Source organism: Numenius arquata, chromosome 2 (genome assembly GCF_964106895.1).
Source record: "Numenius arquata chromosome 2, bNumArq3.hap1.1, whole genome shotgun sequence".
Lineage (NCBI taxonomy): Eukaryota > Metazoa > Chordata > Aves > Charadriiformes > Scolopacidae > Numenius > Numenius arquata.
In genome coordinates, this window is record NC_133577.1 from 87643936 (window position 1) to 87670165 (window position 26230).

At 37.5% G+C, this 26230-nt stretch overlaps 1 protein-coding gene across 1 annotated transcript in view; it reads right to left on the reverse strand.

Annotated features, from left to right (window-relative positions):
- TMTC2 (transmembrane O-mannosyltransferase targeting cadherins 2) overlaps nucleotides 1-26230 on the reverse strand; it is a 255407-nt gene that overhangs the window by 101598 nt on the left and 127579 nt on the right. Inside the window, exon 3 of the mRNA XM_074168501.1 lies at nucleotides 8410-9238. Within this exon, the coding sequence (XP_074024602.1) occupies nucleotides 8410-9238 (829 nt within the window). The remainder of the gene's footprint in view (nucleotides 1-8409; nucleotides 9239-26230) is intronic.

The window sequence follows — 26230 nt, forward strand, 5'->3', positions numbered from 1 at the left end:
GTATGAAATCTATTACGGATAGGGAAATGAAGACATGTAACTCATGTTGAAAATAAATATGCAAAGAATGATTTTTCACCGTTAACATATTTTGAAGAAATGTAAAATAATGAAACAACTGGATGATTATCTAATGCATTTATACATGCTTAGCCTCCTCTTGAGAACCAGCCTGGATACTCTCATTTTCCTCTAATTAATAGTAACTTTCCCTCTAAAAAAATCAAGCTAGTTCCATAGAACACATGAATATATACTGAAGGCCTGACTTTTAATCAAACTGGAAAATAAAATCTATCATTTTCTGGCAAAGGAAATACAGAACTTAATCCATTTCACTTGACATGCTAACAAAGAAAAACATCTTGCCAAAGTTAATCCTTCCTTGACCAGCGGTGGCGCCTTTTTGCACTGTAGTTTTCAGCACAGAAGAGTTTGCTGAATGATTTTGCAGAGCAGCTCAAGGAAGGCAGGGGAAGAAATAACAGTCTGATGAGTGCATGTCTCAAAACAGAGAAATAGAGTCCATGTCTCAAATTTGTTTCTTTCTTTAAATTCTTAATATATGCAAAGGGGAAAAAAAAGTCTAGCTAGTAGTTAATAACAGTCTCTCTTCCTATTCCCCTGCTATTTAGGGTTCATAGATTAGAGATCTTGTTTGACTACAATCATGGAAAAAAAAATAGTATCCTTGTTTCCAGTCCTCTCTCTATATAAAGGAAGAATATTGGGCTTTCTGGTATCCTGCTGAAGGAGAAGCAGATATCCCAGAGTGTCTTGGGTTTCAAAGGAAATTACAGCACTACTGAAGAACTGAGGGAGAGAACACTGTCACTGGAGAATAAATTCAGACTTTGAACTGATGTGTAAACCACTTTCCTTCAGCTCTCCAACATTGTTAGCATAACCAGACTGTTTTGCTGAGGCTGTGCTGCCTGGGGCTGCTCAAGGGCTCTAAATAACTATGGCTGTTTCCCAAACAACTTACTAATGGCCATTCCTTCTACACTTTCTAATCATCCAGGGCAGCAGTACCACCCATTCAGAGACACTATTTTCAAAGAGTAGCCTTTGTATTTAACTTTCAAACAATTCTACGTGGTTCACTCATTAGTTCAGCTTTCTGTTTTAAAGCTGTTACAAGTGGCAGATAGAAAAAGTATTTCCTATTTATTTCAAGAACTCTGAAGCATCCAGTACATTTATCCTTCAAATTCTGCCATTTTTGCTAAGAACAAAGACACCAAATTTACCACAGTATATCCTACATAATTTATATACAGCGATAACAGACTTATATATCCGTATAAATTTATATATTACTAACTATATTTTTAATACATAATTATAACCTTTGAATTTTTTACTTCTATGAGATCATTTCATTATCAGGTGCACTTCCCCATGCAGCAGCTGTTGTAAGGGTTATTACTGATGGTTGGAAACATTTTACAACACTGAAAGAAGGTATACTACCTTTACAGTAATTTCTTCTTAAAAACATAGCCAAACAACTTTCTGACCAAAGTTGAAAATACTAATAGGAGTCAAGGAAAATACCCATGCAACATTTAGTCAAAAGATTAAGTACCGGAAAGTTCTGGTGAAGGTGTTGGGAAAATTGACGACTAGTTGGTGCTATGTTTCTCTGACAAAGTTGACTAAAAAGTATGCCAAGAATCACCATAATGACTATGCACCCTGATATTTATTTAGCAACTAGCTTAGTAGGGGTATTATACCGTCATAATGTGGTGAGGTTTTAACACAATAATGAGTCACCAAAATTTAAAAAATGATCCAATGTCTAATGAAAATAGTTAGTACGAGTTCCATTCCAGAGGGGAAAAATAAGATTTAAGTGGCTTGTAAAAGGCTGAAGAAGAGCTCATTAGCAAACCTAAAACAAACTCGTGAATACCTAGTTCAGATGCTATGCTCATACCACTGACATTTCTTAATAGTAATACTATGCAAAACTTTTATGCATAATTATTAACAGGTTTTTATATTTTTTAAATCTGCTGGTTTATGGCAATCTGTGCACCGAAATTACTTTTCTCTTAAGCCTTGTTTTTCAAAAACAGCATTTTCCATTCACTGCAGTTTATTTGAGTCAGACCTTCACCACTTTTAAAGTTATTTTATTATTATTGAAATGAAATGAAGCAAAGGAGCAAGAAATAATTACCATGCAGAGTGATATTTTGAGCTATTGGCCTAAAGATGAGTTGGAGTTTTACTGCCAAATTGCTTATAAAAAAAAAAAAGAATATATGCACCAAAACATTGAAATGCAATCCCAAATGCTCAAAGTATGTTTAAATGTCCAATGTGGTGTTTGTTAAAAAACATACTATGTTTAGGAGGCATAGAAAAAGTATGGTGAACAACTAGCTGTGTGACAGAACAATAGCTACTGAAAACAAAACTCTAAAGGTATTACAAGAGAATTCTGCTTCTTGTCAGCAAAATACAGCCTCTTAATAATAAGCATATTCAAAGAACGCCATACTTTGAAATATTTCTTCTTTTTTCTCCAGTCATCGCTAGTGACACAAAAATATTAATAATTATGGAAAATACTGTTTTGTTGCATCCTTTTTGTTTGAGGGAAATTTGGCTTCTTTACCTAGTTTACTACAAGGTACTATAACTACTTTTCCTCGTTGCACTATTAGTTGGCATTTTCATTGTCTGCTGAAGAAGCGACCTCTTACTGACAGCTACTGTTGGCAAGAAATCATTTTCTAAGAGTAGATAACAGCAGCAAGCTGTCAAATCAGATGGAAACAGCTTCCAGTATTTACTTCTACCCAAGTGCCCAGAACTAGAGCACACAACCTCTACAATGACAGACATGGAATATTTTTTTAGGGCGCCTTTTTAATGATAACAAATTTATGTAAATGGCGCAAAGCTAAGCCATGTGATTATTTTTTCCCCTACACCAACACTTGAAGCAGTTCATATAGCAAATACATTTGCTTGCTGCATTAGTAAAGGTAAAAATAAAGAGGAAATTAACGCTACAAACTATTCAACATGAAAAATAAAAAGAAATTTGGGGTTTTAAAAAATACTAAAAAAGGAGTATTTTTTTTGCAGTTCAGATCAAAAGTCAAGTATTATGCTACATAGATGAGATTAAATAAGCTAAATTTTAAATTCAGCTTTAAGAATTCTTTCAATTGTATTTAGCAGATGGTATTAATCAACTAAACAGTAATTACATAAAATGACATTAAAACTATAAATGAAACAAAAATGCTACTTTTTTTATGACAGCTCAGATGAGCATACAGATACTCCACACATTATTGTTCAACTAAGATACTTCAGAAACTGAACTTCATATTCATATCTTGACATTCACATACGCATACAGAAGCAGACCTTACCAATCCTATGATAAACTAAAGATAAGGAGGAAGGAGAGAAAAATAAGAAGAAAAAAAAGGGGACAAAAAAAAAAAAAAAAAAAAAAAAAGAACAAAGGAGAAGGAAACTATCCATGAAGTTCCAGGGAGTAAAACTGATCAAGGCTGAATGTTCAAGGCTGATTCAAGGCTGAATGCAACCCTGTTGCAAAGGAAAAAAAGAAAAGTAGGACAGGGAAAAGGAACACTGTGGTCTAGAAGAGTATTTGAGTATTAAAATATCTTCTGAAAGCATTAAGCAGAATTGAATGATTCACACTCATAAGAACTGGGAGTAGGAGGAAGAGTGGAAAGATAGAAGGAAAGTGGCTCTCTATACTCTTATGGAACAATTTCCATATTCTTCTCTGTCAACACCATGTCTTGGTCTTATTGCTGCCCACTGAGAACAGCAGGATAATCGATGTAAGAAGCAAGATGCTAAGAATAGGATTTTTAACTCAAGTAGTTCTGTAACACCACAGTTGATCTGAATGATCTTGCCAGAGAGAGTTTTAATTTTCTTATTTCCTTTTTTTATTCAGTTTTTGTGTCAATCCCATATCAGGAGCAATTCAACTCCAATTGTAGAGTTTATTTGAACCAAGAAATTCAACCTTCTCACCCCAACTTTGTCTTCATGTGACAGATATTAAGGAATTTATTATTTTTTTTTCCTGCAGAACTGAGTCAGGAAAGGAATGAATCACATCTGCAAGTCCCACTGAACTGCCCAAGATGTGAACATATGATGTTTCACTAACACTAATACGTGACAGAACAAAGACAAATATCTGAGCAACATGCAGAACTGGTTCTGAAGCCAAAAGCTCTAATACCAATTTAAACCTGTGCCATGTGTGAGACGGAGCTTAGCAGAGCCGGTACAGCACCAAAATAATGTGGTAATACTGCTTTTGGAAGCAGCATAGTATCTGTTTCTCGTACGTTTCATTGTAAAAGAGAAGTCACATATATGAATTTATGAAGACTTGAATGCATGATTAAAGTTAAGCACCTACTTGGTGTAGCAGGTCAACTAGTCCCAGGAAGGATCTTCAAAGCTCACTGACAAGTGTCACAGCAAACACCAGGAAACTAAAATTTCATCAGTAAATATGACCAAGCAATTAATACCCCTGAAGCAGTCTAACAGTTAAGCCTCTCTCTATCTTCTACTTCTTTAATCACTGTCTATAACAGCACAGCAAATATATCTGAACATCAAAGATCATTATGATGTGGACTGCAAGGTACAAAGTGCCCTGGAGGAAAAAGATTATGCTTTTTGAAGCCAACTTTTGGTACTACAGAAAAAACTAGAGATAACAAGGCATAATGAGAACAATTATTTTGTGTATCATTATAATTTTATATTAAACACGAGGTAATCATCACCACAGAAGGACTCTCAGTCTAATTAAAGAAGATGTGACAGTTACCACCCATTTTTAACTTTTTTGTTTGCTTTTACATTTTGGGAGGTTTTCTTTGCTAGAAAAGAATGCTCAAATAACGTGAGCTGGTTTATGTCAGTTGGGCTGCTCATTAAGTTGAAGGCAGCACAGAGAAACACTTGTGCCTTTCCCTCCCTAGTGTCAAAACATGTATACAGCCACTTCTAGATCCATAAACTACATTAATCAATCTTGCCTATTTTTCCCTCAAGTGCTGACAAACTGTAATGAGGCAAGCCTCAGATCACTTTAAAGATATTTGAAATACTAGTCATGATGAAAACGGCAGATGAACAAGCCCAGTAACAGATGCAGCCAAGGCATCCCAAGTCCTCACTACAACTCCACCAGCTAAGGGCCGGCAGCTGCCCACCACACAGCGAGGCATCCAGGAAAGCTGGCACATAGCACAGTGGTGTGGAGATGGCGTCACCACCTTCTACTCACTTGACTCTCCCATGGTGTTTTGCGGTTTTTCGAGAAATGAGCCTTGCACTGCACTTTTGAATACTTTTTCCACATTGTTAGTGATTGACAAGAACAGCCTGGAGAAATGTAAATTGCAGAAAGGCTGTGGCTGCCTGCAGGGGGTAGAGGCTTTCTCACCTGAGGCAGAAAGCTATTCCTCTGCCTGCAAGGTGCCTGAGAGGGGCCAGAAGAAAGTGCTGATGAGGCACCGACTGCCTATTTCTTCACAGAGGACTGAAGATGGAGAAGCCGCTGAACAACTTTGCCTCTAAGTCCCACAGCAGCAGAGGAGATTATATTCTTACATGTACTACAACACAGAGGACCTGATTATAAACCATCACCATGTGAGATAGCTCCATTTCCAAAGCAGTTCAGTCGCATTAGTACACAATGCACTTGTGCTAATAACTTGCCTCTCAAATGACCTTGTTAGTACAGCACATCAGCTCAATGTTGTCGCACGGCATCCAGCCACAGAGTGGCTTTCATCCTGCTAGGCCAGAATACAGATGAATGTGGAACAAAATACTCAGTCCTTGCTTTAGCAAAACCGGTCTTTGTGGATTTCTACTTCTTTATTAGGTCCCACATGGGGAGTAGCTTTCAGAAGCTTTTTGCAGGAGGAGTGAGGGAAAGCAGAACTGTCACGGAAAATGATCCCGATGCTCAAAAATGATCAGAAGTAAGAAAACACTCATGAGGAGAAATGGTTGCGAGTTGAGGAAAACAGAGAAACAAGGAATGGCAGCCTCTTCTTAACAGCCTAAAAGGAAGGAGAGCACTTCACTCTACCATTTGACTGAGCAGCCCATTGTCTCACTGTTTGAATAGCTTATTTATCACTAGCATTCATAAAACTAAAAAAACAAAAAAAACTAAAAAAAAACAAAAGAGGCAAACAAAAATAAGTTCTTTTTCCTACATCAACCTCACTTAATTACTGAAGAGTAGTTTGAATTGTTGATCTTCTGATGCTTTGGCGGGATTGGCAGCCAGTCTAGTCCAGTCAGGCTTGCCTGATTGTATGAGAAATAGAAAATAACATTAGCATAGTCAAAGCCAGGGATAATCTAGGAAGTATTCACAATAATGAATAGAGTTGGGTGACAGGTCGCTTTAGCTGGGAGTTTCAGATACCCAGCCTTGGTACAATGTGTGTGGGCTAGTAAATATTCAGCAGAAGCTTAACAGGATATTTTAAGGAGATTTACAGTCAGCTCAGTCATGTCTATATCATTACACTGACATGCTGTCTTTGCTTTTGCATATCTTACAAGAAACTTGATGTCAGCTTATATGGCAAGAAACCAGACAGTCATATATACATGTCTGTGCATACTGAGATGTGTATGATGAAAATACCTCGCCTTGTCTCCTGAGAGCATAATACTCAGTAGTCTAATTTCCAGACAACACTGCAGCCAATCCTACTATTGAACAAAAACTAGGTTTTTTTGTTTTTTTTTAATCACAAAAACTGGCTCAAAGCAAGCAGACAACTATTAATACAGTCTAGGATATATGGAGATCTCCACCAAGGACAAAAATGGAACACACATTAACTATTTAATCAAGTGCACACACACTCTTTTCTTTCCAACGAATACAATGTTTTAATGCAAGCTTCATATTGTGACTGAACTGGTAAGTCTCACAGCATCATATAATCACTCTGGTGCGCTGTCTCACTGTTCAGTTAGTTCTCTTCATTTCTTGCCCTCCTGCTCTAAATTTGAAAACAAATAAAAGAAACGGGATGTGCTTGTTCATGGTTAGCAAAAAGTCACTTACAGCAGCAATAAGTTTAATAATTTTACCTAGGGCAATAAAGCAGGTAAGATGAGTTTAAAATTCAGACTGATGATTGACAAGCTACTATAATGCTGCTTTGCAAAGCATCTTATCTGCCATATCTACTTTTTCACTCCCTGTCAGCTCACAGAAACACCTGCATTTACCTCTTATTACCACAGCTTTTAGACTATGGCATGATAACTGTCTAAACAAGAAGCACATCTCTGTCAGCAGATGACTTTGCATCATATAATGGGCTACTGAGCAGAGAACTGGAAAAACTCAAGTGCAATATGTTTAAGTGCTGTCAAATTTTTCTTTACAGAAAGGCAAAGCAATCAAGTCATCCCTTCTCACTTCTGATGAATTGTGAATAACGAAGGTTTACTCAATGCCTACATTGCACTCACAGGTGGTATTTTGACTGTTCTCATATAAACTTGTTCATGTGCCAAGAGTAGTACAGCCAGGCAGCATGGAGTTCAGGACTGCAGCTGGATCTGCCATATATGCTGAAACCACAGCGCCACAGCTAAACATCGTTACTGATCCCTAAACTAGCTGGTTTACTGCCTGTTTGGATGTGTTTATACAAGCTATAGTCACATTTCATTAAGGTATAGATATACCCTTTGAGAGAAGTAGCTGGGCAATGTTACGAATAGCTGACATTTATACATTAACATGAAGGCATAAGTATTTGACAATAAGCCTTTGCAGCACTTGTACGCAGGAGGAACTACAGTCATTTCCTAGGCTGAATAATATGACCTCATTTCCTCGTATAGACGCTATTTGCACCAGATGAAATAAAAAACCAGCACCTCCCTGATGCTGTCCTTTACTATTTCTCATATTTTCTAGTCATGGAGAACAGAACATTCGGTGAACATATGAAAAACCTTCATTAGTGTGATAGATACCAGACTCCAAATGGAATATTACCATAGGGTGGTACTATTACTCCATAGGGTGGAGTCTACAATACTAATAATGCATCTTTAATTCCAAAACACAGAACTAAGATCAATGAAAAAGAAAGCAGCCTCTTACCTTGGGGTCTCATTTTCTCCATGTTAATGCCAAACCTGTAACACCTAATCAAAACACATTCCTGCTTTTCCTCATTTTTTACTACTGTATGTACTACTGCAACTTAAAAGGACATTTCCTGAAGTATCTTTAGATATAGTTGATAAAATCAGACTATTCAAAGGCAAAGACAGATAGGAATAAATAAAACATCCACCATAAAAAGCAAAAATTACCTTTAGCAGGGTTTACTTTTATCCCTGACCTATACAGCATCTCCTCATTCTGCCAGTCCCCATTCCTGACAACAGTCTTGAGTCCATAGAAAACAATTAATGCAGCTGTTGAACAAAAAACCAAGTTCTTCAGAAAGCGCTTTTGGGCTTTGACATAAAGGGCCCTGACACCTACTGTAACCAGCAGGCAGAAGCCCATACTAGGAACATACAGCACACGCTCTGCTATTACAAAGCCAACGTAGAAAAATAGGTTTGTGGCAGGAACAAAGGGCACTATTAACAATGACAGAGACAGAATGACAATGTTCTCAGTTGAAGGAAGCTGCAGTTTCTGTGTTTCATGCTTTTTGATACCATTCTCTTCTTTTGATGCAAAGCTTGACTTCACTTCCAGTGTCTTGTACTCCATCTCTGAGTAGCAGCTATGCCCATTAGCATTCTGCTTGCCGTTCGTTACAGCTCTCCCGTTGCACTCTCTCTCATTGCTAGAGCCCTTCAAGCTGAAGTAGGCAAGGAGGATGAGTCCAGCATAGAAGGCCACAGTGTGTAGATTCCTCCAGTCGCTGACTGCTTTCAGAAGAGGCACGGCATCCATAGACCAGTCAAAGCTGAGGGTATCTGGGCACAGCAACAGCCAGAGGTTCTTGGTTGGCAGGTAAAAGAAGGTCAGCGTACGCGTGAGAAAACTGTCTGAGTCAGCTGCTGGATTGTCAGAATTGGAAAAACTTGGTGGCTTGTTGCCCATCCAGTATAAGCGGACACCCAGCAGTGCAGTCCCCCAGGAAGTCAATAAACCAATGCTGAATAAGAGGGTCAAATTCTTTCTCTGAAAGAAGAAAAAGAAAACAAAAACAAAAAGACCCATCAGTATAAATCAACACCAGGTGTTTAATTCCATAAATTATAAAGAAAAGGAACCTAGAAATACCTGATTTTTTTTTTTTTTTTTTCCTGGTAATGGAAACAAGCACTATAGATCTTGGTCTCTGACAACTGGATCACAAGATGTTGGGGTATGATGTTGACCATAGACTAAAAGAATAGGCTTTTTCTTTTAAGCTGTATCAAGCCTGTACCAGAGTCAAGCCTTTAAAGATCTTAGGGCTGTCAGTCCTTGCTTAAGATTTAGTTGTATAACCCTTTGAAAACTCTTTATTTTAGAGGAATTTATGGAACTTTACAATAGTTCCTACATAACATCCCAAATCCTTTCTTTGCTCCTGGCTGTGGCCAAAACACTCGTTTGCCTTAACTATTTTTAAAGTTTAAAGAATGTTCCAGTTCTGTTTTCCATAATTAAAGTTTTTCCTAAGGTATTTCACCTGAGAACCAAAAAAACTTCCCAAGAAGGTAAGAGAGGAAAATAGACACTGATTCCATGTTTAGGTCTTTCAGCTCCTGCCTATTAAGTACAGTGACCATTTTGACCATTTCAGATCTGCCACTTCTGAAAGCCGCACTTCATTTTGCATCTTACAGACAAACAAGGTTTTTTTCTTCAAGCCCATCATATTAAATAAGTGCTCTAAAACCTTTCACATCTTCATATCCATCTAAATAATATTATGTGAAGCGTGCAGCTGCCTCCACCTACCCATGTCATCATGCTAGCAACTCAAAGAACCTCCACTTATTTATGGAATAACTCAACATTTGCCAGCTGGAGCTCCTTTTGGGGTTCCCTTCCACCACATCCAAAAGCGCTTACTTATTCAAATGCTTGCAGAAACATACCACTTCTGCCTAAATGAGAATCAGGAATCAAGATTTTCTCACCTATTTCTAGGACTGATGAGCTTAAATTCTGCTTTCAGTTACATGGGCTCCCTAAATGAAAGATGTTTTGGATTACTCTCTCTTTGCAGAAGTATCTGTAAAAGCTAAAATATGTGTATTTTTATATTTCAATTTCTCAGATGTCTTTTGTAAGAAAAGAAAAACTATTTGCCAAATAGCTCCAGATACAGTATAAGCACTTTGATAATCTTTCCCCCCATTATTACAAAGAATTATTTGTCAATCATTTTTCACTGTATTAAGTCTGGTTTTTCCATCTCACACAACACATTCCAGGGATGGTTATTCAATGTTTCCTCAGTTATTCAGAAGCAGGACCTCACACTGGAATGTTTTATCGTATTTCTTTCTAACAGTTCATTTTTCTCCTTTGTGAGGGGACTCTCCCCTTGATATCATGAAATACAGATGATCGTGTTGCTCCATTCTAGATCAATTATCAATAGCTTTCTATCATCAGGTTACTGATGTTCCAGTAACCACAATGTGGTCTAGTCAGCATAATTTATCTATCTGCTTATCTTATGAAGAAATGTATTCCTTTTCATATTTCTACTTGAGTTTCTCCTTGCGATGTTTAAAATATTTTACAGAAGTTAGACTAATCCATTCAGTTTTGAAGAATTCAATGGACACGAGAGAACAAGCAAATTTATAATGAGAATATTTACATACTTGCATCAGAACCTCCTAAAAACTGCTGGCAGTTTTTATACATGAAGCAAAGCCTGAGTCCACATATTTCACTTGCCATGTTTGATTTATTAGCTTTTGTATATTTCTATATACTGAAAAATCAACAATTTTTTGGTAATAAATCCATCAAAACCCACATCTACATTTTATGATGAATATACTCCCTGGAAAGCCTACTGTAACAACCTACAGCAGCCTACTTGTTTGTAAGCTGGATAATACTTCACAACTCATCTCAGATACTGTTTCATCCCTGCTTGCCAGGACTGTTTAAATGCTTTTAATGTTATAAAGCTGTGTAAACTGGTTATTACCAAAACGCCCAACTAAGCTTATATTTGGAATAAAAAGATCATTCAGATTTCATGGATTTGCAAGTATGGCCTCATAGTAAAACCTTATGTCTCTGGTTCAACTTGTCCTTTCATTCTTGTCATATTTTGCTACACGAAAATTTTTCTGCCCACCCCTCTGGCTCAATTATTTTCAAACCCATTTCCTTCAAATATGCATATAAACAACTCTCAAATGTTAAATGTGACCTTTTTTGCTCTTTTTATACACCCTTCTATGGTCTTGTAAGAGACGGCTGCTTAGAGGGAGAGAGAGAGGGGCAGGGAAGTAAAAGATAGGGTTTTTTGTTCATTTGGGTTTTTCTGTTTTAATTAGAAAGTCGAAGCGGGTCTTTGCTGGAACACCATATACCACCTGAAAGATTAAAACATCCCAAATATTAAGCAAGTGAAACTTGGTTAACAGACGAGAAGTGAGCTTTCATGGATTGCTTAGACTGCTTTCTTATTTTGTTCATACTTACTTAACAAGTGGAAGAAAATCTCTCTTTCCTAAAGATCTAACAATTGTGCTTTTCAATTAAATGCTGAGAAAGCTCACATTACAAAGTTCTTCAACAAAACCATGCTAGAGCAGATATGTCATTCCTCATGGATAATGGTGAAACCTGCTAAAAACTTTCAGATCTTCTTCACAAATCATAAAACAGTAACAATGAAAAGCTTACCTCTTGTTCCTAGCCCTAGAATGCAAACAGTCTGCACCTTGGAGCTAATCCGTCCTCACTGCTGGAGTAACTATTTGCAGCCTCTCTTTTAAGCTCAAATTTAAGATCTGTGAGGTCCGGATCCTCACACTTCCTGATTCTACACAGAACACAACACATCTATACACAGCATTGTGTTTCATGCTTTAATAAAACCTTTTTTTTTTTTTTTTTTTAAATTTTGCACCAATGTCAAATGAAATATCTTACGTTCACTCATGGAGCTCAGAGATACCCAAGTAGGTGTTTTTCCGCACCAGCGTATCTATTTGTCATGCTGTAAAATACTTAGAGAAGGAGCTCTAATGGATTCTTTAGCTTAATTAACTGACTACAGAAGTGGAATGCAAATATCCTCTTGTTAACACAGACACAAATGGTTTGCATCCTTCCTCAGAAATTATTTCAGACATGGATCTTCTCAAAAGCCAGTAGCTTTACATCTTTTTAAAATTAACTACACGTTAACTACTGCTACCAATAATCTGTGCAACACTGACTTGCCATTGTGAATTTTCACATTTCAGAGGAGATCTTCTGGACTCAGTCTAAAACCAGGAGTAAAACTGTCCCTAGCACTTAAACTTCTGTCACAAAAATCTAAAGTAGGATGCCTTTTTATTGGTTTGGGTTTTTTTTTTTTTTGTTTGTTTGAAAAAAATCACGTGTAGATAGTGCTGGCTGAGAAGGGGAATGACAAACTCATTTCCCCTTTTTCTTCTCTCTCAACACTCATGAATTTTGCACAGCTTTTATCTCTCTATACTAATATAGTCAGAGATAATTAGAAAAGCTTAGCTCACATTTTGGCTTTACTTTCTTCCAGGCTTTGTATAGCAAACCAAAGGAAAAAAAAGAAAACCAAAACTGGTTACAGCAATTTATTAAAATTAAATAATATAATCAGTTCCCTAGTAGGCTTTTGCCTGCAAAGAAAGTGCTTTCAAAATGAACTCTGCTCAGACAAGCACTTTCACTAGCAACTCTTCCTCTGAGCCTCCTGAGAGCCTGTGCTCCTCTGACTGTGTACATTTAGTGTAGCCCAGCAGCAGGAAGAGATCCTCTGTAATGCTTGGCAGAAAGGATTTGGATTACTATACTCATGAGTCCTAATCCAGCCCATCTGCCATATGTTTTGACACCCCCATAAATCCTCTAACCTTTCATAAGTAGTCATTTTCATCTGGGGAAAAAATGAGTACTGATTTAGATCAGATTTAACATCTCTCCGGCCTGCTAACAGTCAAGTACCACCACTACAATTTTAGTGTTTGTGACTGCAGAAACCTTTTTCATCTCCCTACCAAAATCCATCTGCATGACCCACCCACATTGCACATTTCGCTTGCATTAAATGCTAATTCCTCACTCCATTATACTGCTCTTAAATAAGGCACCGCAGCAGATTTCTTGATTGGGCAGCCCCTGCCAAAGCTCACTCATCACCTTAGTGGTATCCAAAGCATTTTCAAAAGACATCGTTCTTTTAACCTCACTTTGTCCATTTCACAAAGCAGCATTAAATACGACACATGGTCAAGACAGTCCAGATATCAAAATCACCAGGGTTAACCACACACAAAATGTTATTTTTAGAACTCAGGAAATGCAGAAAAGAAAGTAGTTAAGTCACCAGACATTACTCACTGGAGTTTCTTTTCCAACTTAGAGCTCCTTGAATATATGTTGGCTTAAGAACTGGGGCTTCCCAAAGTAGCAAAACGCTGCCAAATCTCTAGACTGACAGTACCTTGTTTCCACGATAGGTAGAGGCTCCTGGATCACAGCTCAGCAGAGTTTGAGCTGAACTGGAGTTCAAAATATACCCACAACAGGGATGAAGCTATTTGGCACAAACCTTACTGAGTACTGGGCTGGAAGAGGTCTTTCCCATTCCCTTGCCACCTGCCCAGCTTGTTCCTGCTCGCATGACCCATTAAATGAGGTTCACTCATTTACATTGGTGATACAACAGCAGCTGGCCTGAAGGTCTGTTTTTCCTCTGAATTGGAACTCTGTCTATAGCTCATCCAATATTGTGACCAACTGTACATATTAAATGACATTTACTTCTAGTGTTATGAGCCCGCACAATTCCTCCTCGACAAGGGAGTCAGCGCATTCATAAAACAACTGAAGATTATGTGTACATATTTTTATTGCAATTAGCAAATAGCACAAGCTAAGCAGTCCTTATTGCTGTTGACTTGCCTTTCTACAATTTAAATTGAGTTATAAATACAGGCATCTAAAATTGCCCAAAGTCTTCCTCTAAAATATTTAATACTTTAATATGAATCTTTACATTAAAAAAAAAAAAAAAAACAAACAACAACCAAACCCTCTAACCTCTCAGCTGAGAGACTGCTGACTGCTTAAAGTGACACAAATATTAGACGTGGAACAAGTAGTTGGGTCTTCTTCAGAGAGGCATCAGGGATTATCACAAATCACAAGTAACACAGTTTAAAAACCACTGCTAAAAAGGTAAAACACTGTACTGAGACTACAGATGAAAGCACACCCTTCAAGATATGTGAAGTAATCCTTCCACTTTTCTCAATACTAGTAAAACCTAGAAGTGTATGATTCCAGCACAGAACTTTCAGAAATAAATGGAGGAACTGGAGAGAGGTCAGAGGAGGGGAATGAGGCTGATTAATGATCTAGAAAAACATGTCCCATGAGGAAAAAATGAACATAAGCTGTTTAGAGATGACAGCTGCCTTCTAGCACATAAATGACTGCTGCACACAGGAAAGGAATAATCTGTTATCTATATCCATGTCCAAAAGATAATAATAAGCTTCAGTTCAAGAAAGGAAGATCCAGGTCAGCTTTCAAGAGACGCTTTCCACTGCTTGATATAGGGATGCACTGGAAAAATTTGCCATGGAGGTTGGCTCTATGGCTTTATGCTGCCTTTAAGAATACATTAAATGAGTAACTTATGGGAAAGACAAATGTATTGTTAGTCCTGATATAGGGACAGAATAATACACTGTATAGACTCTTGAGGTAAGTTCTGGGCCTAACTTCCTCTGATTATCATAACAGTATCATCAGCATTCCTACTGAAAAGAATCACACTTTTCTCTCTTTGTGACCTTTTAAAGTATAACTCATCCATGCTCTGGTCATTTCTACATTAAGTACTAGACCTTCCTGCAATCCTACTTTATCTTAACATTTGCTTCACCTCCCTCCAACTCAGGTAAAACGTTAGTTAATATGACCCTCATGTTTTGTTCCCCCAGTCATGTTAGCATCTTCTGAACATTTCTAAAGTCTGCCTCTTAGAAACTAACACTTCTTTTGTCCCCAGTTGTGCAAATCCATACCATGTTCTCTAATTCAAAAACCCCTCAATCTTACATAATAATGCTCTGCACTCTTCATGTATCCAGCAATTTTAAGGTGATCTCTGCCCACCTCTGACCTTAAGACATTCTCTCATCCTAGAGCACATTTCTTAAAAACTACTATGTATAAATACTTCTGCAAAAATTTAAAAAAAAAAAAAAAAAAAAGATTAATTACAAACAACCTGGAACAGTCAATTAATTATTTCTAACTTGGCCACCATAATGTAAAAACTGCATTTTTTTCTTGCCGCGTTTCCTCTTCTGCCCTCCCCATCTTCTCCATAGCATCCTTCTACCCCCAGATACATGCATACATGATGTTGCAAAAATGAAAGTAAAACACAGAGATATTTTGTGCTGAGAGCTTTAGCGTAACATCAAACAATGTAAATATTAGTTTCTATTTGCTATAATAATAATAATTCTTCAAGCTTTCCGGTTAGTAGAATAGTGCCATTGATGTCAGCAATTTACACCAGTTAATGGCCACACCTCAAGCTCATCAAGCGAGAATGCTAACAGCAATATTGACTCAAAAAGTTGGCACTATAATGTTATAACTTCTAGATAACATACACGATAGAAAAAACGAAGAAAAAGTAAATAATGCAAGTAAGACTCTGCAAAAAGCTAACAGCATACATAACGAGACAAAAACCACACTTAAAATTTTAAAAAACTCTTATTATCAACATGCTAAGAAACCCAATTAGCATACACAACCGCACAATGTGACAGAGCAAGTAATATACATTCAAAGGGAACCAAGGGAAAATTCCAGCTGCATAAAAGAGCACCAGCTCGCCTCTGCGGCGTGGACTACACAGAAGCAGGGGAGTCTCAGAGACGAGTGGCACGGCTCACCATGATGCTTGAGCAACTTGATGAGTAGCCTGCAGAGCCCTGAGAAGAAAGGAAGCTTTGCCCAAGTCCTACTGGGAAGGCAAAGGCTGTACCTGCTGCAATAGCCAGGCTGTCCTCTCGAGTAACAAACACACCTGAAAATGAGGACCTGAGGCTGATGCCCACCGTGTCATTTGTATCTCCTACACCGTACTAAGTAAATCTGACCTGACAGTGTGTTTGAACTACTCATCCTGTACCAAGTGTTGGCAACTTAAAGCCCTGCTCACCTGAAGAGATGGATATGCATTTTTGCTTCTAAAGGAAGTTTGTGCTGCTCTTCTGTACAACATACAGGCATGCTTAAGAAAAAAGGAAGCGAAGTATAAAATGGCTCTTAGAACACATATTGCAATCCTATCTATAAACCTATCACCAAAAATTATGGCACATTTCACGTTTCCTACACTAATAGGATGGCAATAAAGGAAAATTAAAGCCTAAAAGCTGGTTTAATATGCAGTGGGAGAAAAACACAAAATGTAGAGACACATACTTTTTAACTGACTAATGCAAATAGAAATGGATTTTATGAGCAAAAATGTCATTTAATCTCAGATTAAGCCTCCGGCAAAGACAAAGCAACTTTATCAATCCAGCAGAAGGAAGTCATCAATAACCAATTTCTGTACATGGGTAAATAGCAAGTTGGCTCTAGTTTCGACAGAACAAGCTCTCTAGGTGTAATAGAAATCCATCAGCTGGAAGCCCGTCAACCTAGAAATGTCAGTTTCTACAGTGGATAAGAAGCAGCACCTTATGTGGTTGGGTTTTTTTTTCCCTTTGCAACGGAAAAATTGAGGTGTTTTGTTTGTATAATTTTTACCTTTAAAATATAGCAACAGAACAAGCAGCAAAGTTATCTTGAAACTACATTCATAGCAAAGAAAATACATTAGACATTTAAACACTTAATTGCAATTCTTCTAGTAAAGCTTAAACACCTGCAACATTTTCAAAGAGAAACACAGATAATATTGAAAGTTCACATGAAATACTGAACCTGCTTATGAACTCAGAAGATGCTTTGTATGATCAAGAAAGATTCATTAAGATCATACATACAAGTAGTCACTTATTTCCTTTGAAAAGAGGAATATTTAAAGCTGGTTTAGGTGCAGATATTTTATTTTCAGACTCTACTGATTCAGCAACATAAGGAAAAAAAAACTGTGAAGTGACTCAGAACCTACTTGTGTAAGAAACTGAATACAGGCTATGTTGTGACTAAAGAAATTATTTAAAAAAAAAACAAAAACCCACCCCACCCCATTCTACATCTGCTCACCCACAAAATACATTTATTTATGAGGTGGTACAAGAGGATGGCCAAAAGACACTCAACAAGTAGCTCAGCTGTTATGCTTGAAGTCAGTACCCTTAGAAGTAGTAATAAATTTCATAGTATCAGCCACTTATACTAGTCATTTATTTCAGATGCAGTGCTTTTTATAAATAACAGCTTAAGGACATCTCTTACGGTCTGGATAAAATCTCTATGTAATTTCTACTTATTGTATGCTACAACAGCATCACGTTTCAAACAGTGGGAACCACAAAAAACTGAAGAAGCTAAAGGCAATGTAGCAATGACTATTAGTTTCAGAAAGCCTTCAGAAAATTGGCTTACAGCGAGAACTACATACCTTTGAGGTTCAAAGTCCCTGCCAAAAGCAGATCAAAGGTAATTCAAAGAATGCTAACAAGTTCTAGGTCACCACCATTGATGAAAAACTTCATTTCCAAGTATATTGACAGGAACTCCTCTTATACTCCAAGTCAAAACAGTCTGAAGCACATCTACATGCCTCCTTTGTCATCTAACCTAGTCTTGCCTACCATGTAGCTAACCAGGTGGCTATGAAGCACTGGCAATAAAATTCTGGAGATATATGCTTTGGTGCTTGACAAATAACACATTGGAGAGGAAAAAAATCCACAAACTTATACAAGAAATTAAATGAACAACCTTTGTAAGATCTAACCAGCAAGTACTGTGATCTCAGAGAAGCAAGACTGGGGAAATTAACATTTTAATAACAATTTCATTTGTTCCTCTTTTTCATTAGATCAAGTTAGTCTCTTATAGAATTGGTTAAGCTCAAAGACTAATTTGAAGAAAAGAGCTTGCTATGCCCTATGTTAATCACTGGGGAAGGTTTTTGTATTCATTCCCTACTGAATACACTAAATAGAAATGGGAATTAATACCTAATAGAGAATGAATAGAGAGGAAAAATTAAACTTTTTGCAGCAAATAGCACTGGCTATCTATGCAAGTAATGACTACCCAAGGATAGCAGAGTGTTGCAAAATATATCACAGGAATAGAAACGCACAAATATAAGACTAGTTAGCCAATAATACAAACTGCAAACACTTCAATAGAAGATTTCCTCAAAAGCATATTTGATAAAAAAATAATAGAATACCTTGAATGGGATGTTCTCTACTCCAATTCCCTACATATGAAATAGGAAGATAACTTCAAAAAAAGAGTGTTTATTTTTTCTGCCCTTAGTCTAGATACCTTTTTAAGGGGTATTTAATAGGATATTTAAGCATAGCTCTTTTAAAAACACAAATTGCGTTACTAGGAGAGTTAAAGGTAAAGCAATTACTGACCTCAGTAATACAAAACCAAATCCTTAATAGTCCTAATAAACAGAGATGAAAAATGGTGAAGCAGAATATGGATGACAAAACTTACTTCATATCATGGGACTGTAATTGACATGGTGACTCATTACTCTTCATTAAGCTAATGTGAAGAAATGAGGCAGTTAGCAATCTCCTGTGAACCAATAACAAGATACTTCTCAACCAAACTATTAGGGGGTGAGGTACTTAAAAGAGGTCAATTACTGGTACTGTGAGAGGTATGCTGAAGCCCCTTAACTGATTACATCAAACTTACTTGAAAGCCTGCACAGCTATCTTGTTTAGCTTAAAATAAGATCTTTAATATTTCCTGCTAAGTCATGATTTATGGTCAAATCAGTTTAGCTGTAAAACAATCCAGCTTCTCTGAAGGAAATGAAAAACTCTTATATTCTTTTAGAAGAAACTAAGATATTTGTTTTTTGTTAAATGCATTCAGTGCGATTATCAAAACATTTGTTTTAAATAAGTTTCTCAGCTTTTTAGACAAAGCAAAAGAGGAAGAAATAAAACTGGTGCAAATGGAAATCATTTTGCCAACTTATGCATCCATCTTCACGCACACACACATACAGAGCCTTCCTCATTAACTCCTCATCTGTAGGCCCAATGCATTGCAAACGTGTTTCAGGCATCAAGGAAGTAAACGCAACAGTCTTTCCTGAGCATGGCCTTGGTGCAAACAGCCAGCCATTATGAAATTCATTCCAGTCTCATTAACGAGTGAAGTTTGGAAGTGCAGCATTTTGGAGCCATAAAGAGATGATTTATAATGAGACTTCACTCAGTGGGAAGGCCGAAGTACAGCAGCTCTCTCTCCAAGTTATCATAATAGAAAGCTATTTAATGAGTGTGGGATTTCTTCGAGAATTCAAAAAAGACAGGATTTGGAAAAGGATGTGTTACATTATGCAGACACCCACATCACTGAACGTTTCTGCTACAGTAAAACTATCAAAATAAAAATTCTCGAAGTTGTTCCTATTTTGAGCTTTTGGCTTGCTTGTAATAAGCGCTTTCAAATGTAAAACACAGATTTGTAAAGATTAGCAAATAGACATAATTCCAGACAAAAAAAGTTAGCAAGGTTTAGTGAACTAAACTAGGTTCCCTAAGGTCAGGCACTGCATAGTGCAAACAAGAAAAACATTGTGCCCTGAGGCAAGACAGAGGCTGGCAAAGCAGTAACAGAAGAGCAGAGAGGTAACTTTCCTTGACAAATTCAGCAGAAGCCTGTGGCAGTTACCTGCCTCCTTAACAGCACCCTCCCCTGCAGGGGAGCACTAAGCATGCTGGTGGCCCAAATTCAATTGCACACAAACCTGAGTCCTCCCCTTAATCCAGTCCATATGATAGCTACATCCAGCCCCCAATAATGTGGGGTGTTTCGGTTTTGTTTTTTTAATAAATTTCAGTAACCCTTATGCCATAATCTTCATGCATAAATTGAGCACATAAGGGGTCTGCTTGTTAGAAATTAATCACCTGGCTTTCAGATTACATTAGTGAATTTGCTAATAAAGGATGGCAGTGGGAAGGAGAAGACAATGGAGCAGAATATGCCATACTTCTTAAAATCAAAGTGCAGGCATAACTGGACTAACACTCAAATCACATTTATTTTCTAACTAGTAAATTCAGACTGTGGCTTTTTCACAATATGAGAATTTAAACAGCAATGCTACTTCAGGAACTTCTGTTTATTTGTTTTCTTACGGTTTTCAGGGTGATCAGTTCCTTGTGCAAAGTGACAGCCCAATGGAGGGAACAGTGTATGGGGGTGGAAAGCTGAAGGAAGCAGTGTGACTTCATTAAGTCATGACTGCTACCAAAGACACCTATCAAACCATGACTTCCAAGAATATCACTAGGACAGCTGCACTCTTGACATGCACTGTAGCAAAACACACACACTTCAGCAAACTGAGACTTGTAATGGCAATACTTACATGAGAGCAGTTACAACTATTATACTTCAAGCGGTAACATTTGCTTTTTCTAAGTCTTGAAAAAAACAAAGTTCCTCTAAACATAAAATACATAACTTACATTAAAACAAGAAGTCCTTGAGCCATCATGCACAAAGAAGGATTACACAGCCACAAAATTCCCTCCCACCTGGCAGTCTTAACAACCATTCTACACAAGCTGCTTGCTTAGAACGTCAATACATAAGTTACCCATAATAAAGGTCCAAACTCCTTAGTCTTGCAGAAAGTTATGTGATATATTTCCTTATCCCTTGGAAGTATGCACATCTTCAGCTCCTTTGTAATCTTCAAATAGGAAGATGAACTTCACTGCTAGTGGTTTTTTTGTCTGTGCTTCAAACCATCTGCCCCACCCACAGATCCACCATCAGCTCATCATTCTCCTGCCAAAAGCACCTTAAGACTCCCTCTTAAACTGTCTCCATCTCTCCCTCATGGATGAAATAGCTATCCTTAAATACCTCCAAAAAGTGGAGATTCTTCCAAAGTTTTGCTACAAGTACTATGACGAAATACACCTGATACCAGATCAAGATCCTTCTTCTCTTGCCAGTTCTGACACAGATATAGCAGATTGCTTAACCACCTTCTGTCTCCCTTCACTCTAACCCTTCCCTACTGTCTCTAAATTCAGTTGTTACATTTGTAAAAGTAGCAGGAATTTGTAATGATGTTTTTTTCTATGATGCACAAGAAGATTCTGCTCCCTCCAAAGTGTTAATTATACAAATAATTAAGCACTACAGACAGCAGCGACCTCTTTTACTATGAGATCTGGACATTTTCTTCTAACGTGCTTCCACTGCAAACATATTTAACAGAAGTAACAGCTTTCAATGACTTCATTTTCATCTTTCTTCACCCTTAACTCCTTTTGCTGTTTGCTTCTGCCACATACTACACCGAAATGCAATGGTGCCTTTGGAAATGGTGGTGCCCACCTTTATGCCTAACGTCTTGTAAACTCTAATATGAGCCAACACGGCATCCCGGGAAGCCCAAGTACAATATCATCTACCTCTTAGTCTTCCAGAATTTTGTGATTTAAATATTCAGATAGACAGATATGGAGCAAGTCCGGCTAAACTGAGGTTGCATTCTTTACCCAACAATTTCAGCTACTTCTCTACTACAAAGAAATCGATTTGAAAGAATTAGTCGGTTTCAAACCATCATCAGTTACCTCGTTTGCCAGAATCTCACTAAGAAAAAAGACAAAAGACTTACTGTTCTTACGCATAAGTGAGGCGAGGTACGAAGGGAGAGATAGCATCTTTCATTAGAGCAATCAGCATAGCTAGAAAAACGTACATAATTGAAAAAAAAGTCAAAAAATGGACCCCCTCCCAGTGAAGTTTGTTACATTTTTTTACCATTTTGTTACCATTTTTTACCATTGACAATTATAAAACTTAGAGAAGTTAAAGCAATTTTAGCTACCAAAAAGAGTCTCTTCATCATTGCATAGTTTCCAGGTAAAGTGTCCAAAGCAGAAATGACGCTTTTATCACAATACAGCTGAAAGACACTAAGAATTTGCTCTCTTCTTAATACACAGCACTTCTATCAAATTCTTGCCTCACACAAGAATGGCCAAAATAATCCCAGAATTCTCTGTCCTTTAAAATAATGTTGAACAGGGCAATTTCAGACACCTTTTTGCTTTAGTGAGAGGAAGAAATGGAGTAAAAAGCTATAAATGTGATGGAAATGGAAGGGAATCTCACAAAAAAGAGAAGTAAGAGAACATAATTTAAAAGAGAGAAACAAAGATCAGAAAGCAAGAGAAAAAAAGAAGCAACAACACAGACATAAAGGAGAATAGTAATGGGTTAAAATAGGAAGAAATTCAAGTTCTTATCTTTTCCTCTCCCAAAGAGAGGTATGAATTTGAAAAACATGGGAAGTGGAGTAGAAGGTTACACAAAAATCTTCCATAGTAGAGCTATTCCAAACAAATCACAAAGTAAATGAAAGGAGACTGAAAAAAAGTTGAACATGAAAATAGAAAGACAACTTTTGGGTCTTTTAAAATAGACCCAAATTCTGCCTATCCTGAGTGGGTACAACAGAAGTAAACACAACACTTAAAATGATGAGATTCTCCTACTGCCAGCTCTGCAGCCAGCTGCTCTCCACCTACTAAACTAAAAGCCTGGGCAGACACTAAAAAATTAATTCCAGGAGACTACAGGAGATCTAGGGGTGAAAGTGAAAAAACTTAAGCAGGACTACTACAACTTGTACTAAAGCATCAAGACTCCTACCCAACATGTGTATATATATACATATATATTTTTACATATACACACATATTATTAATTTATTCTTTTATATATACCTCCCTTTGTAGGTGAGGCTGACACTGTGGTCCATAAATCCTTTGGCGTGTCAAGGGTTTATATTCAGTTCTTTTTTCTTCCAATTGCTTAATGAGGACATGACTAATTTCCATGTAATTAATTCTAAACTTTCTTTTCCACATAGAATTCTGGCTTGGGAGGACTCAGAACGGCAGGCTACCGGGATTTTTTAGCATTATGCATCCTGAGATGTCACAGAAAGGGACTGACCATGCTCAATTGATTTTCAAGACAGTAACTAGGCTGCAAAAAAGTCAGAGGTTGTTAATCATTTACACACTTCTCAACTTTGCCAATCAATGCGGAAAATAAATTTCTTGACCTTGCTTACAGAAAAAAAATGAGGATAACATTTAAAGACTAGGAGTACTCACGCATTATGGATTTATCTGGCTAGCAATATTCATTTTAGTGATGACAAATTTGACTGAAAAGGCTAACATTTTTAAATTACATACCTGCAAGTTTCATTAAAATTCCTTCTTATCTGCACAAGAACAGAAAAATTGTTAACTAAAATACATGGAGGGACAGAAATGACAACTGCTAAATTTTTCAGGAGTCCTTCTGAAGGGACCTTGACATTTTTCCAGTTATTAAAAATTACATCTTCTAGAATTCACATATCTAAATAGGAAGTAAACTGTAAAGACTACCCTGTAGTGGTATTTGTACTTCTCTGAAACAAAGTTTTTCAGTATTGCTGTGTTGTTTGTCTGAGGTGATTTCTGAGATTAATGTTTCTAATATTAAAATGATGAAAATTATGAAAATAATAAAACCATCACAATCCTGAAAGCTCCAGTGACTCTTTTTTCAATCACTTACTAGCTTGGAAGCATTAACATCTTAAATGTTTGAGAGTGAAATGCCTTAGGGGTGGACCCCACAGAAATCAACACTGTGGATAAAATTATGTCTAGGCTAGGCCCTAAAAAATGCCAGATTTCATTTCTTATTCACAAATGATAGGATTAGGCAGTTGGACCTTTTTTGAGAAAACAGTGTCTTTTCCTTCCTTTTGGTCAGTGACTTTCCAGAATCATGGTGATGACCTCCGTTTCAAGAGAAAACTAGAATTGCCACATTTCAATCTGTATGTGTTATGACAGACCTCAGACTGCACAGACATTGTCTTCCTACAACCATCATTTTCTTTTCTCAAAGTTGATCATTTCTGCATGCGGTGCAACGATTAGGTTCCAGTTGACAACAATGAGCATGAGTAAGTATGACTCAAGTGCTTTGTTTTGGAGACTTAAACTCTGGTATCTCATAGAAAAAGTAATTAGTTTAGTATCTATTTGAGCATATACTCGTTGCTTAGAGCTCATAGGGCATATGGCAGCCCTAGTATGCTAAAGCACAAGTGGGATGAAGCACTCTGAAATCCTGACGGCACAGAAGTAAAGGTGGGTGGGGTATGCAGACCCGGGTGGGCTTTACAAGAGCTCTGTGCTTAAACTTGTCAGTGTAAGCCTAAAAGCAGCTGCTTAAGAACTTAAGGATGGTACTTAGAGACCCTGTTCAACTGCAGGTGACAGACGAACGGGACCTGAAGACCTACCTTTTGGACTGGGGCAAATGTGATAATTTAGAATCAATTGTGCTCCTAAGTCCTTTGCATCTTGGCTCAAGTGCTTGTGTGAAAGGTTTACATACTTTCCACACACTACAAGCATAAATGAAGGGGAATTTAAACCAATAGTTAAATTATGAAAAACACCGCCTACCGGCTGCAACAGACCTCCCTCAGACAAGAACATTAACAGCTGGGGCTGACCTCACTCCTGTCAAACCCACAGTCAGCCTTTGAATCTTATCACAGAAATAACTGGAAGGCTAGAAAACCCACTTCATTTTAATTTTTTGTTATTTGCTTTCTGAAATCCCAGATTAAAAAGGTTTACATTCTTAAGCACTGGCCAAAACCATAAGGACTATGTATAATGGTTTGGGTTTTTTTTTTCTTCCACGAAAGCTGAGATTCTCACTGGGACAGATGTTACAAGTGTATAATTCGTTGCTCACAGTTTACAGTATGTTTTGCTAAAGGGCTGTGGCTTGTCAGAAGAGCATTGGGCTGACTGTAGCTTGTAGCTGACTGTCTTACCAGGCAGCTACACGTTGGTACAAGCAGGACGTTGGGAAGGAGGAGGGAGCAATCTCTCAGAGAGCACCAAACTGGGAAATGCTGCTGCAGTGCAGGGGACAACAGAGAAAGCTGTGGGAAGCAATGAGTCATGAGGATGAGAACAGGAGGCTTGAGAAAAGTAGGGAACCAGGTGTCTGAGACAATAGGCAGACTTTTCTAGACCTGCAGGAGACCACAAAGATCCATCTAAACAGGGAGAACTAAGAGGCCTTGCTCTTACAGGGACCAAAAGTAGGCAAAGACAAAAACCTTCTTTCAAATATAGCTATTTGAGTATACATCGCCCAGCATATCTGTTCTCTCTCTTCTATGAGATTCTGCTTTTTTTTTTTTTTAATATTTGTATTTAAAAAAAAAAGAAAAAAACTATAAAAGTTTTAAAGATTCTTGGTGTATGCTCTTTAAGGAAAAAGTCCAGAGAGGACACCTCTTAGACCTCTGTCTAAGGCTCAAAATGCTGAGAAAACTGACACATCAATCGGAACTGCATGAGGTGCCTTCTTGAAAGTACTGTCAATAAATTATTCTTTGCAAACAAAGCCATTTGCTTTAAACAATATTATTGATCCTGACAGAAAGAAACCTTATTGAATAAAAGGGCAACTTCTCTTTGCATTAACTTATCATTTTTGCAAATGGAAAAGATCAACCAACATACAGCATTTTGCCACTAACAGCAAAAATCTAGCATTTCTCTAAGGTCAGCAGCAAAACCTACCCCACTGGGTAGAGAAGAGATTAAAAAGAGTGCCCAGGAAGCTGGAAGCTAGGCTGTCCTTGCCCGAGATCTAAGCTAGAGTACAATCCTGGAGGGGTTTCCTCCAGCT